General features: G+C 46.2%; 1 protein-coding gene across 1 annotated transcript in view; it reads left to right on the top strand.

The window, feature by feature from the left end:
• The window catches only part of ATL3 (atlastin GTPase 3), a 29,285-nt gene extending 17,560 nt beyond the window's left edge, over positions 1-11,725 (top strand). The window contains exons 4-13 of the mRNA XM_070950686.1: positions 111-215; positions 1,473-1,523; positions 1,822-1,878; positions 2,177-2,269; positions 2,385-2,523; positions 4,877-5,004; positions 5,652-5,708; positions 6,946-7,017; positions 7,937-8,382; positions 9,337-11,725. Coding sequence (XP_070806787.1) covers positions 111-215; positions 1,473-1,523; positions 1,822-1,878; positions 2,177-2,269; positions 2,385-2,523; positions 4,877-5,004; positions 5,652-5,708; positions 6,946-7,017; positions 7,937-8,382; positions 9,337-9,406 — 1,218 coding nt within the window. The 3' untranslated portion in view covers positions 9,407-11,725. The remainder of the gene's footprint in view (positions 1-110; positions 216-1,472; positions 1,524-1,821; positions 1,879-2,176; positions 2,270-2,384; positions 2,524-4,876; positions 5,005-5,651; positions 5,709-6,945; positions 7,018-7,936; positions 8,383-9,336) is intronic.
• Positions 11,726-12,240: the final 515 nt, after the last annotated feature.

Raw genomic sequence — 12,240 nt, 5'->3', positions numbered from 1 at the left:
GCCTGTTACGATGACCAATTCAGGATTCGAACCTTCACCTTGAAAATTCAAGGCTTGTAATTCCAACAATAAATTGTAAATATTCCAAGAATTTGCCTCTTGCCTTGCAGGTTGCCGTTATGCTGATGGACACTCAAGGGGCCTTTGACAGCCAGTCCACCGTCAAAGATTGCGCCACGATCTTTGCCCTCAGCACCATGACCAGCTCCGTTCAGGTGAGCTGCCGGTCGTTCACCTGTTAGAAAGTCCCACTGTTTGCAGCTGGCCGTGATTGGCAAGTGAGGAAAACTAGCATGGGGTCCCCACGAGTGCAGGAAGTTAGCTGGAGGTCTTGATGCGCCGGGAGACTCAGATGTCTGCCTGTCTGTCTTCATCCATCATTTGTTGGTCTGTCTGTCCATCTGTGTTATCTCTTTATCAATCTATTATCTATCTAGCCATCCATCCATCTCTCCCTCTCCCTCTTTCTCTCTCTCTCCATCCATCACCTGTTGCTCTGTCTATCTATCTATCTATCTATCTATCTATCTATCTATCTATCTATCTATCTATCTCTAATCTCTATCTGTCTATCCCTCTATCTCTATCTATCTATCTCTAATCTCTATCTGTCTATCCCTCTATCTCTATCTATCTATCTCTAATCTCTATCTGTCTATCTATCTATCTCTAATCTCTGTCTGCCTATCGATCTATCTCTTATCTCCATCTATCTCTCTATCTCTAATATCTCTCTATCTATCTATCTATCTATCTATCTATCTATCTATCTATCTATCTATCTCTAATCTCTATCTATCTATCTCTAATCTCTATCTGTCTGCCTATTGATCTATCTCTAATCTCTATCTGTCTTTTTATCTCTAATTCTATCTATCTATATCTATCTATCTCTATCTATCTATCTATCTATCTATCTATCTATCTCTAATCTCTATCTATCTCTCTATCTCTAATATCTATCTATCTATCTATCTATCTATCTATCTATCTATTTCTAATATCTATCTATCTATCTATCTATCTATCTATCTATCTATCTATCTATCTCTAATCTCTATCTATCTATCTATCTGTCTGTCTCTAATCTCTATCTGTCTGTCTATAATCAATCTCTCTCTCTCTCTCTCTCTCTCTCTCTCTCTCTCTCTCTCTCTCTCTCTCTCTCTCTCTCTCTCTCTGAAGCAATCTAATTCTTTCCATCCAACCATTTTATATATGCCCATCTCACAGACATGATTCTGGACAGCTTGCAAGATTAAAACAAAATGCCTAAAACCCCGAAAGCACACTAACCCTACAAGCATTAAGACAACAGAGGTAGTCCTTGACTTATAACCACAATTAAGGCTGGAACTTTAAATCGCTAAGTAGTGTGGTTGTTAAGCAATTTGTGCCCAATTTTGTGATCTTTTTATGCTGCGGTTGCTAAGCATATAATTAATTGTGTACACCACTCCTTTCCTTCCCAGATTTACAACCTGTCCCAAAACATCCAAGAAGATGACCTCCAGCAGCTGCAGGTAGGCAGGATCTCCCTATAATACGTGTGATCTTTTCATGCAGCTAGCCCTCAGTCATCATCATCATCTTTTAGTCTGGGCAACTGAATAGAGCTGAGTATTTACTGGCCAGATGCCTTTCCTGTCGCCAATGCGGAGTTTTTTTCCAGCAGATATATTCTGATTGTGCCCAGAGAGAGAAATATCTGCCTCTACCTAGAATCGAACTCAGAGCCTCTTGATTGTGAGGCCAGAGCTCCACCTCTAGGCCACTCCATGCAACTGGCCCTCAACTGTTGCTCTTTTTCTCTTTGTGCAGCTCTTTACCGAATACGGGCGTCTGGCCATGGACGAAATTTTTCTCAAGCCATTCCAGGTATGCATTCGGTCAATCAGGAATGGGGGGGAAGGGAGTCTGCCTGGACAATCTCGGGCTCCATTTATAATTCACCTGCGGAACTCACAGCCACAGCGGGGAAAAAAATGAAAACTTTGAATCCAGGCAAAAGTTCTGAATCTGAAAAGTTTTACGTTTGCTGTGCTCTGATTCGGGTTAGAGGTGGTATTTGCCGGTTCTCCGAACTACTCAAAATTTCCGCTACCGGTTCTCCAGAACCTGCTGAAACCCACCTCTGGTGCAGTGGTATCATCTGAGCTTTCTCTCTTTAACGCAGACGCTGATGTTCCTGGTGCGAGATTGGAGTTTTCCGTACGAGTATAACTACGGCTTGGACGGAGGCATGAATTTCCTCGATAAACGTCTGGAGGTAAAACAAAATAAAAAAATAAATAAATAAAAACTCCAGAAATTCTGTGGTTGTGCTCGTCAGTGTTGGTTTTTGTTGGACCTGTTCTGAATCCTCCTCTCTTTTCTGCCACAAGGTAAAATCTCACCAGCACGAAGAGATTCAGAATGTTCGCAAACACATCCATTCCTGCTTCACCAACGTCAACTGTTTCCTCTTACCTCATCCGGGACTCAAAGTGGCTACCAGCCCGAATTTTGATGGCCGTCTGAACGGTAAGGCCTGGAATCTCTGAAGGACCTGGGTCTGGGCGTGAAAAAGATCCCGCCACCGGTTCGCTGCATGCGCAGTGCGCACCAAACGCACGCTTTTGGATTTCCTGCTCTTTTTTTAAAAAAAAACTTTTTAAAGCATTTTTAACTACCGGTTCCGGAGAACCGGTAGTAAAAAAAATGCTTAAAAAGTTTTTTAAAAAAGTTACAAAAATCAGCTGAGCAACGCGCAATCATTAGAACTTTTTAACACATTTTTTTTTTACTACCGGTTCAGCGAACCTGTAGCATTTTATACTACCGGTTCGGGTGAACCGACTCGAACCGGTAACATTTCACCCCTGCTTTGTGTGCTACAGCTGGAAAAATCCTCTTTGGAGGGTTTAAAAGGTCTCCCGATTTTATTAAAAGCATTTCAGAGCGCGGTTTCTCTGTTTGGTTTCTTTTTTATATATATATGTTTAATTCTAGACCAGGGATCTCCAGACTTCATAACTTTAAGACTTGTGGACTGACTGAGGAACTTTAAGACTTCAACTGACTGGCTGAGGAATTCTGGGAGTTGAAGTCCACAAGTCTTAAAGTCTTTGGAGACCCCTGTTCTAGTCTAATGAAAAGAAGGACTAGGGGTGACATGCAGTGGTGGGTTTCAGAATTTTTTACTACCGGTTCCGTGGGTCTGGCTTGGTCGGCGTGGCATGGCTTGGTGGGTGTGGCAGGGGAAGGATGCTGTAAAATCTCCATTCCCACCCCATTCTAGGAGAAGGATACTATAAAATCTCCATTCCCTCCCCACTCTAGGGGAAGGTTACTGCAAAATCCCCATTTCCTCCCGATCAGCTGGGACTCAGGAGACAGAGAATAGATGGGGGCGGGGCCAGTCAGAATTTTTACTACCGGTTCTCCGAACTACTCAAAATTTCCGCCACCGGTTCTCCAGAACTGGTCAGAACCTGCTGAAACCCACCTCTGGTGACATGATAGCAGTCTTCCAATATTTGAGAGGCTGCCACAAAGAAGAGGGAGTCAAATTATTCTCCAAAGCACCAGAAGGGAGGACAAGAAGCAATGGCTAGAAACTAATCTAGGAGACAAGCAACCTACAATTAAGGAGAAACTTTCTAACAGTGAGGACAATTAACCAGCGGAACAGCTTGCCACCAGAAATGATGGGCGCTCCATCACTGGAGATTTTTTAGGAAGAAACTGGACAGCCATTTGTGCAGAATGAAACAGGGGTCTCCTGCTTTAAGCAGGAGGTTGGACTAGAAGATCTCCAATGTTTCTTACAGCTTACATCCAACAGCTGTAAGATGTCAAGGCAGCGAAATATAATTAGTTCACCTGATTGTTTTTTCCTGATTGGTCTACCTGACACGACTCAAAAATCTGAAAGTTCAAATCTCCCGCCCTCCCCTTAAAGGTAAATGTTCCCCTCACACATATGTGCTGGTCGTTCCCGACTCTAGGGGACGGTGCTCACCTCTGTTTCAAAGCCGAAGAGCCAGCACTGTCCGAAGACGTCTCCGTGGTCATGTGGCCGTCATGACTCAACGCCAAAGGCCCACGGAAAACGCTGTTCCCTTCCCACCAAAGGTGGTCCCTATTTTTTCTACTTGCATTTTTTTTTACCTGCTTTCTTTCTTTTTTTTTTTTTAATTTGATTTATATGCCGCCCTTCTCCGAAGACTCAGGGCGGCTTACAATGTGCTCAGCAATAGCCTTCATCCTTTTGTATATTTTATACAAAGTCAGCTTATTGCCCCCACAAACTGGGTCCTCAATTTACCTACCTTAGAAAGGATGGAAGGCTGAGTCAACCTTGAGCCTTGGAGAGATTCGAACCCTGCAGTAATTGCAGGCAGCTGGTCTTAATAACCAGCTTAATAACAGGGTGCCTTAAACCCCTGTACTACCAAGGCTCTTCGAACTGCTAGGTTGGCAGAAGCTGGGACAAGCAATGGGAGCTCACCCCGTTACGTGGCACTAGGGATTCGAACCGCCGAACTGCCAATCTTTCGATCGACAAACTCAGTGTCTTAACCACTGGGGCACCGCGTCCCTCCCCTTTACACCCTGATAAACTAGGAAGGGTCTCTTTTCATCCTTTTTCCCCACCCATTATTCACCTGAGGACTCTGCTGTCTCTTATCTAATCGTTTCCTTGCCAGCATATTTTGCCCCGTCTCCTAAAAGGTTTTCCCCACATAGTACGACAGTCATTACCTACAATAATCAATGTCGGTCTGTATTTTATAAGGCCATAAAACAATTCACGGGGAAAAAAAGAACTCCATTCCCATCGCAGTTCTTCCTCTTTTATCTTTTTTGTCCGTGTTTCCTTTTTGTGCTGCAGACATCGCCGACGAATTCAAGGACCAGCTGAAGCAGTTGATCCCGTTCGTCCTGGATCCCAGTCAGCTCTTAGAAAAGGAGATCAACGGCTCGAAAGTAACCTGCCGAGGCCTGTTGGAGTATTTCAAGGTACGTTTTGTCACACTCTGAGCTTTGTTTACATTTCTTTTCTTTTCAGCGAGAGGAAAGTCAATAAAGAAAAAAAAGAAAATTGAGAGCTGCTTGGTCTGGCGGTTTGATTTAATTAGCGTACTTATTTCAAATGTTTATATAATGTTTATAAACAACTCTTGAACTGCTTGCAATCAGATCTCCCCATGGATTTGGGGGGTGGGTCTGCAGAGAACAGACCAGAGAAAAAGGCCAAGAATTTGCTAGAATTTTAAGGAGCAGGCATTTTGGAAGTCAGGTGTTTTTAAGATTTAACAGAATTAGCCTCTTAAATTCCTACTCAGAATTCCTAAATAGGCCATCTCAAATCTGGGGGAGGGAGGGCTAGGGGCAGGATCCCTGGGCAGTCACTATTCAGAAATGGACATTGCACTAATTCTTTGGCTGTTTACCAAAAACGTCTCACACAGGGACAGAAATCTGAGGCTCCATGACGGTCGTACGTTGAGGAGTAACTGTAGTTTGGCCCGTCTTTAAGCATGGAGGATGTTTTCCTTCTTACTGGATTTAGGACCCACAAATATTTTTAGGTTGGAATGAAAAACCGTGGAAATGAATGAATTTACAGTTGTGTAATAATCGTTTGTTAATGTCCTTTATCCTAGGCTTATATCAAGATTTATCAAGGGGAAGACCTGCCACACCCCAAATCCATGTTGCTGGTGAGTTTCGCCTGGAGAGGGAAGAGTTAAAAATCACTTGACTTCTTGCTACAATTCAGCGTGGTGGTTACAGGTAGCCCTCGACTTACGACAGTTCATTTAGTGACCGTTTGAAGTTACAACAGCACTGAAAAAAGTGGCTTATGGCCGTTTTTCACACTTATGGCCTTTGTAGCATTCCCATGGTCACGTGATCGAAATTCAGAACGCTTGGCAACTGACTCGTATTTATAACGGTTGCACTATCCCCGGGGTCGTGTGATCCCCTTTTGCGACCTCCTGACAAGCAAAGTCAATTCCCTTTTAACAGCCCACATGTTCCTAACTTAACCGAAGTGATTCGCTTAACAACGGTGGCAAGAAGAGTCATTAACTGGGACGAATCCACTTAAGAAGTATCTCACGTAGCAACAGAAATTTTGGACTCAGTTGTGGTCGTTAAGTCGAGGACAACCTGTACTGCCTCTACAAAGCCTGCAGAGCTGGCTCCAGTCGCAATTTATCTATATAAAAAAGGATGTATGTATGTATGTTCCAGCATAACTCTGGAACGTCTCGAGCAATCTCAACCAAACATGGTACACAGATGACTTACTATCTGGAAACAAATACTGTAGGGGTAAGACACCCCTGGGGTGTGTGTGTCTGTGTCTGTGTATGTGTTCCAACATAATTGTGGAACGCCTGGGCCATTAAGGAGAGCGAGTGCAGCATCCTAGAGCAGCAATTGTTTGTGATGTCATGGGAGGGGGAAGGTAGAATCTGGGCCGTTAAGGAGAGCGAGTGTGGCATCCTAGAGCAGCAATTGTTTGTGATGGCAGTTCATTTGCAGCTTCCTCTGGAAAGCCAGCTGTGATGTTCGCCCTCTAGTGGAGCAATGGGGAAGCGCCTGATGGATTTGGGGCAAAGTGTGCCAGGATCATAGACAGGGCGGGAGAGAGGAGCACATGGGAGGGGGAAAGGAGAGGGTAGGGGTGATGGGCATGGGAGTAGGGGGGAAGAAAGGCTCCTCTCAGTGGCTCCCTGTCAGACAAAGGCTTCGACATCTATAAATACGCCGGGTTACCGGCTACAGCGAATAAAATTACAGAACTGTACACAAAAAATACAGCATTAAACCTCCAAATGCAACCTGCCAATTTTTTGTTTTTCTTTTTTTACAGTTTTCCTAACTCTTAGCAGAGGGTGGGGAAAACTCAACTGGTTTGCTTCTGAAGTTGTTTCTCCTCCTTTGCAGGCCACCGCTGAAGCCAACAATCTGGCGGCTGTCGCTTCAGCCAAAGACCTGTATTACAGCAGCATGGAAAAGGTGAGGGGGGCCGGGGGTGGGGTGGGGTGGCATTTACCCACGGTTTGCCACCTGTATGGGCTGCCCAGGAGCTGTTCTTGACTCCTGATGACTGTGTAGAGAAGTTGTTGAGGATGGGGTTTTTTTGCCAAGAAATGTTTTCGGAAGGAGTTTCGCATTGTTTCTGTGTTTCCAGGCCCCCCAAAAAACGCCTGGCCCAAAGTCACCTAGATGGTTTTTATGCCTAAAACAAGACTAGAACTCCCAGTCTCCTGGTGATTGGCCCAAATGCCTAAGGCGGGGCTAGAACTCACTGTCTCCTGGTGACCTGGACCAAAGTCATCCCTCTGGCTTTCATGCCTGGAATGGAATTAGAATTCAGAGTCTCCTGGTGATTGGCCCAAAGTCACCCAGCCAGCTTTCATGCCTAAAGCAGGACTAGAACTCACAATCTCCCAATGATTGGGCCAAATCCACCCCACTGGAACTAGAAGTCACTGTTTCCTGGGGATTGGCCAAAGTCATGCAACTGGTTTTCATGCCTAAGGCAGGATTAGAATTCAGTGTTTCCTGGGGACTGGCCCAAAGTTATCCCGCCGGCTTTCATGCCTAAGGTGGGGCTAGAATTCACCGTCTCCTGTTGATTGGCCGAAAGTCACCCCGTCACTTTCATGTCTAAGGCAGAACTAGAATTCACCGTCTCCTGGTGACTAGCCAAAGTCATCTTTTGGCTTTCATGCCTGGAACAGAACTAGAATTCAGCATCTCCTGGTGATTGGCCCAAAGTTATCCCGCTGGCTTTCACACCTAAGGTGGGGCTAGAACTCACAATTTCCCGGTTTCTAGCCCGGTGCTTTGAACCACCCACCAGGCCCGGCTCTCCCAGCCTGCTTTACCGTGCCCGATAACTTAACATGCCCTGGTCCTCTTTTCCCTCCAGATCTGTGGCGGAGACAAACCATATGTGGCCCCCGAGTTGCTGGAGGCAAAGCACCGGGAGCAGAACCTGCGGGCTTTGGAGCACTTCCGTCGCATCAAGAAGATGGGCGGCCGGGAGTTCAGCCAACGTTACGAGGACGAGTTGATGCAGGAGCTGAGCGACCTCTTTGAAGACTTGGCCAAGCATAACCAGAGCAAGAACATCTTCAACACTTTCCGGACGCCCGCCATCCTCTTCGGCATCATCGTGGTGCTTTACGTGACCTCGGGGATCACCGAGTATATTGGACTGAGTGTGGTTGCCCAGTTGTGCAACTTAATGGTGGGGCTGTTGCTTCTTTCCCTGCTAGCCTGGGGCTACATCCGATACTCAGGCGAATACCGCGAACTGGGCATTGTGATTGACAACACAGCGGCGTTCGTGCTGCAGAAGATACGGGCTATGGGGTATGTATTTGGCTTAGTTCAGCAGTTCGATCCTGACCAGCTCCTTCCTTCCTTCTCTCCCCCAGTGGTTAGAATGCAGTATTGCAGGCTTATTCTTCCCACCGCCAGCAGTTCGATTCTGACCGGCTCAAGGTTGACTCAGCCTTCTGTCCTTCCAATGTCGGTAAAATGAGGAGCCAGACCCACAGAACCGGTAGTAAAAACATTTGAAACCCACCGCTGGTTAGAATGCAATGTTGCAGGCTAATTCTGCCCAGTGCCTGCAGTTCGATTCTGACTGGCTCAAGGTTGACTCAACCTTCCGTCCTTCCAATGTCGGTAAAATGAGGAGCCAGACCCACAGAACCGGTAGTAAAAAAATTTGAAACCCACCACTCGTTAGAATGCAATATTGCAGGCTAATTCTGCCCAGTGCCAGCAGTTCAATTCTGACTGGCTCAAGGTTGACTCAACCTTCTGTCCTTCCGAGGTCAGTAAAATGAGGACCCAGATTGTTGGGTGCAAGATCCTGACTCTGTAAACCACTTAGAGAGGGCTGCAAAGCACTGAGAAGCGGTACATATATATATCTAAGAGTTGTTGCTATTGCCTTTCCTTCCTTCCTTCCTTCCTTCCTTCCTTCCTTCCTTCCTTCCTTCCTTCCTTCCTTCCTTCCTTCCTTCCTTCCTTCCTTCTCTTCCCAGTGGTTAGAATGCAGTATTGTCAGGCTAATTCTACCCACTTCCAGCAGTTCGATTCTAACCGGCTCATGGTTGACGCAGCCTTACGTCCTTCCATTGTTGGTAAAGCGAGGACCCAGATTGTTGGGGGCAAGAGACTGGACTCTGCTGAATTGTGGTCTTACGTCGAGGACTACTGGAAAAATCAAGAAATTATTAGCTCTTGGGTGACTGCTTGGGTGTGAAATTTTCCCTAACCTGAACATCTTCTCACCTGTGTGCTTACCTTCTCCAGGTCTCCTGTCCACCCAGCCCCCTCCAGAGAGCAGCCCCTGGCCCCACCACCGCACAGGAAGTCTCAGTGAACAAGGCGGCACGACGAGGTGCGACTCCCAAAATGTCATCCTTGACGGTGGAATCACCGGAATCTGGCTTTCCGATCCAGGAATCGCTTTCGCAAAGCTTCTTCATAGACAGCCAATCTGAGCTTCTGAGTCGGGGGCGGCGGGATCTCTGCTCCTTTCTTCCCGCTTACCTTCCTTTGACGGACCCCTCCCCTGATTTTTCATTTCCCCCCCACCCTCTCCCTTCAAGAAAGAAATCTTCTGCACTTTAAATGGGGAAACAAAACAGCCGCTCGAAAACCGTTTCCGTACCAGTTAGTGCCTTCCGTGACGAAAAAGGAAAAACCAACCCGACCCATTATTGTTTCAGCTGCCGGCTTTTGTTTTCGAGGTTTGTCGGTTGTACCAAGAAGAAGATGCCAACTCCCCTTCTACCTCCTCCTCCCCCCCGCCAAAAAATCTCCCCCCTCCCTCCCCAGGCATCAACCTCGGAGTGGCTAAATTACCCAGCCTTTCTTTTGGCGAGAGTTCGGCCAAACTTCAAAAGGATCTGCTGAGGGCCGGCCAGGCCTAGCCAAATAATTAAATAAAGTTAGGGATGCTATTTTGTTTTTAGTGCCTTCTCAAAACTGGACGGTGCCTGCTTCGACCCAGAGAATCGCGCCCAGCTAGCAGCCCCACTGCCTTAGAAAAGCCGTCTCAGGAAGTTCGAAACGGAGAGAAACGGAAGAGTTCGGTGTGTTAAAACGGCTCCCGCATCGCCAGCTTGTGTCTTTGTCTTTCTCTTTTGGTACAACGCAGTGTCTGCTTCGTCTTTGTAATTCACCTTGTCGAAATGCAAGGGATCGTCTTAGCGGTCCTGCTTGGATCTCTCTGGGATCTCCGTCTAGATCAGCGGTGAGCCGTGCGGGACATTTGGGAGTTTTTCCAGGTGTGGTCGAGACATTGTTCCTTGAATGTAATGTACTCTCGTCCTTTCTAGACTCACTGGGTTGAGACACAACCAGTGACCCTTATTGGCTGTTCTTTCTGTATTTTACTGGTATGGAGAATTCTCCCCCCCCCCCCTGTTTTTCCCAAGCTTGGGAGGGTGAATAGTCTTGGTCTCCTCTCTGTATATGTGATTGAAGGCCGTTTTCCCGTTCTGAGCCACGCTGTTTAAATTCCGACTGTTTCCCCTTCCTTTTTTCGTTGCCCACCGAGTCAACTGTGGGATGATTAATAAAAAAACTCCGTAGCAAGGAGTGTGTTCCATTATAGCTAGTAAACTTACCCAAAGCTCAAGGTGCCTCTGGGACCCACTCTCTCCCTCTCCCCCCCCCCAAAAAGTCTCCTTCTTGGAAACCTTCCTTATATAGGCCTCGCACCAAAAATTATTATTCTGCTCCAAGCTTTTGAGTCATTCTAGCTTCCCTCAATCACGAAGGCTTCTCCGGAGGGCGGAATAAGCTTTATGCATTCTTCCAAGGTGCCTTTTCTTTTCTTTTCTAACCTTTTTTGCCTTATTTTTTGCTGCTGCATTGGAGTCTCGCTTGATTGCAAAGCCCAAATGTTTTGAGTCTTTTGGCCCATTAGAGGGCAGGGAGCAAAACGTCTGCAGAGTTCTTTCCTAGTTTATTTCCCAAGATCGCCCTCTGGTGGCCTTTTCCTTTCACAGCAAGTCTTATTTTCAGTTTTGTTTTGGGGTTTTTTTTGCATTCTACCTCTTCTTTTTTTTTTTTCTTCTTTGTTTATGGGAAGTGTCGCCCCATTTTCTAAACATCACAGGCCTTGAAGCTCCCAACGCAGCTTTGTTTTCTCTCAAATGCCAACTTTTTTTTAATGTTGGGGTTCGGCGCCTAGGGAGTCACAAGAATTTGAGTGAGCGAGTTGAGGTGATTCTTTATTTTGTACGTGACACAGCTGAGTGTAAAATCTAAAGCGTGGTAGGAAGACACAGATCCTTCTCCTGGGTTGCGCTGGAAAACCTTAGGCCACGCGAAGAAAATGCAGCGTGAAACACAGACCTGGGGACCAAATTTCCTTTTAAAGGGTTGAGTGGAAAATGGGGAGCCATGTTCGTGTTTGAGGTTCAATTCCCAGAATTCCTTTGGCCGTGGCTCCTTGGAATTCTGGGAGTTGCAGTCCAGAGAGGTAGGTATGTGTCTGGATGGGGAATGGATGCTGTCTCCTGGCTCTTTTCGCCCTTCGCTGTTTTCAGAACTCTTTTTTTTTTTTTGACAACTTTGTCAAGTCGAAAACTTTTCCCCCTGTGGACCAATGTGGTCAGGATGTTGATGCTGAATTATATTTATAAAGCACAAAAAGGAAGCATTCCACTTTGCAACTGCGAAAATAAAAGACTGGTGTACTGAAATGGGTGTGAAGGGTTATTTTGTGCCTGTGTCATTTTTCTGAAAATCTCTCATGCCTACACAGAATAGTCCTACTGACTCTTCAAAGTTACAGCGGCATGAAAAAAACTTACAACTTATGACGAGAGGTGGGTTTCGCATAATTTTACCACCGGTTCGCAGCACACCGAAAATGTGAGCGCGCCTTCCACGCATGCACCCAGCCTTCCGCATAAGTGCGCGGCTTAGTAAACGTGGTTAAATAGGACGGCACAGAGCAGTGGTGGCGAACCTTTTACTCACCGAGTGCCGAACAGGTCCGTGCTTTGCATGCGTGTCATCCGTGCTACCGCCCGGCTCCACCCCATACTAGGAAACAATAAAAACAATATAATTGTTTGATATTCTTGCAGTCATCTGGTCATCAGGATAAGTGCTAAAGATCAGGTGATCGCAGGGAATATAAATCCTTCCATCCTCCACCATTCACTCAGAACTGAAGAAGCTTCTTGGATCAGAAGC

The sequence above is a fragment of the Pituophis catenifer genome, unplaced genomic scaffold (genome assembly GCF_029215685.1).
Source record: "Pituophis catenifer annectens isolate HBS135680 unplaced genomic scaffold, rPitCat1.0.hap2 SCAF_10, whole genome shotgun sequence".
Classification (NCBI taxonomy): domain Eukaryota; kingdom Metazoa; phylum Chordata; class Lepidosauria; order Squamata; family Colubridae; genus Pituophis; species Pituophis catenifer.
Note: the sequence above shows the minus strand (reverse complement) of the source record. Positions and strands in the feature narration are given on the sequence as shown.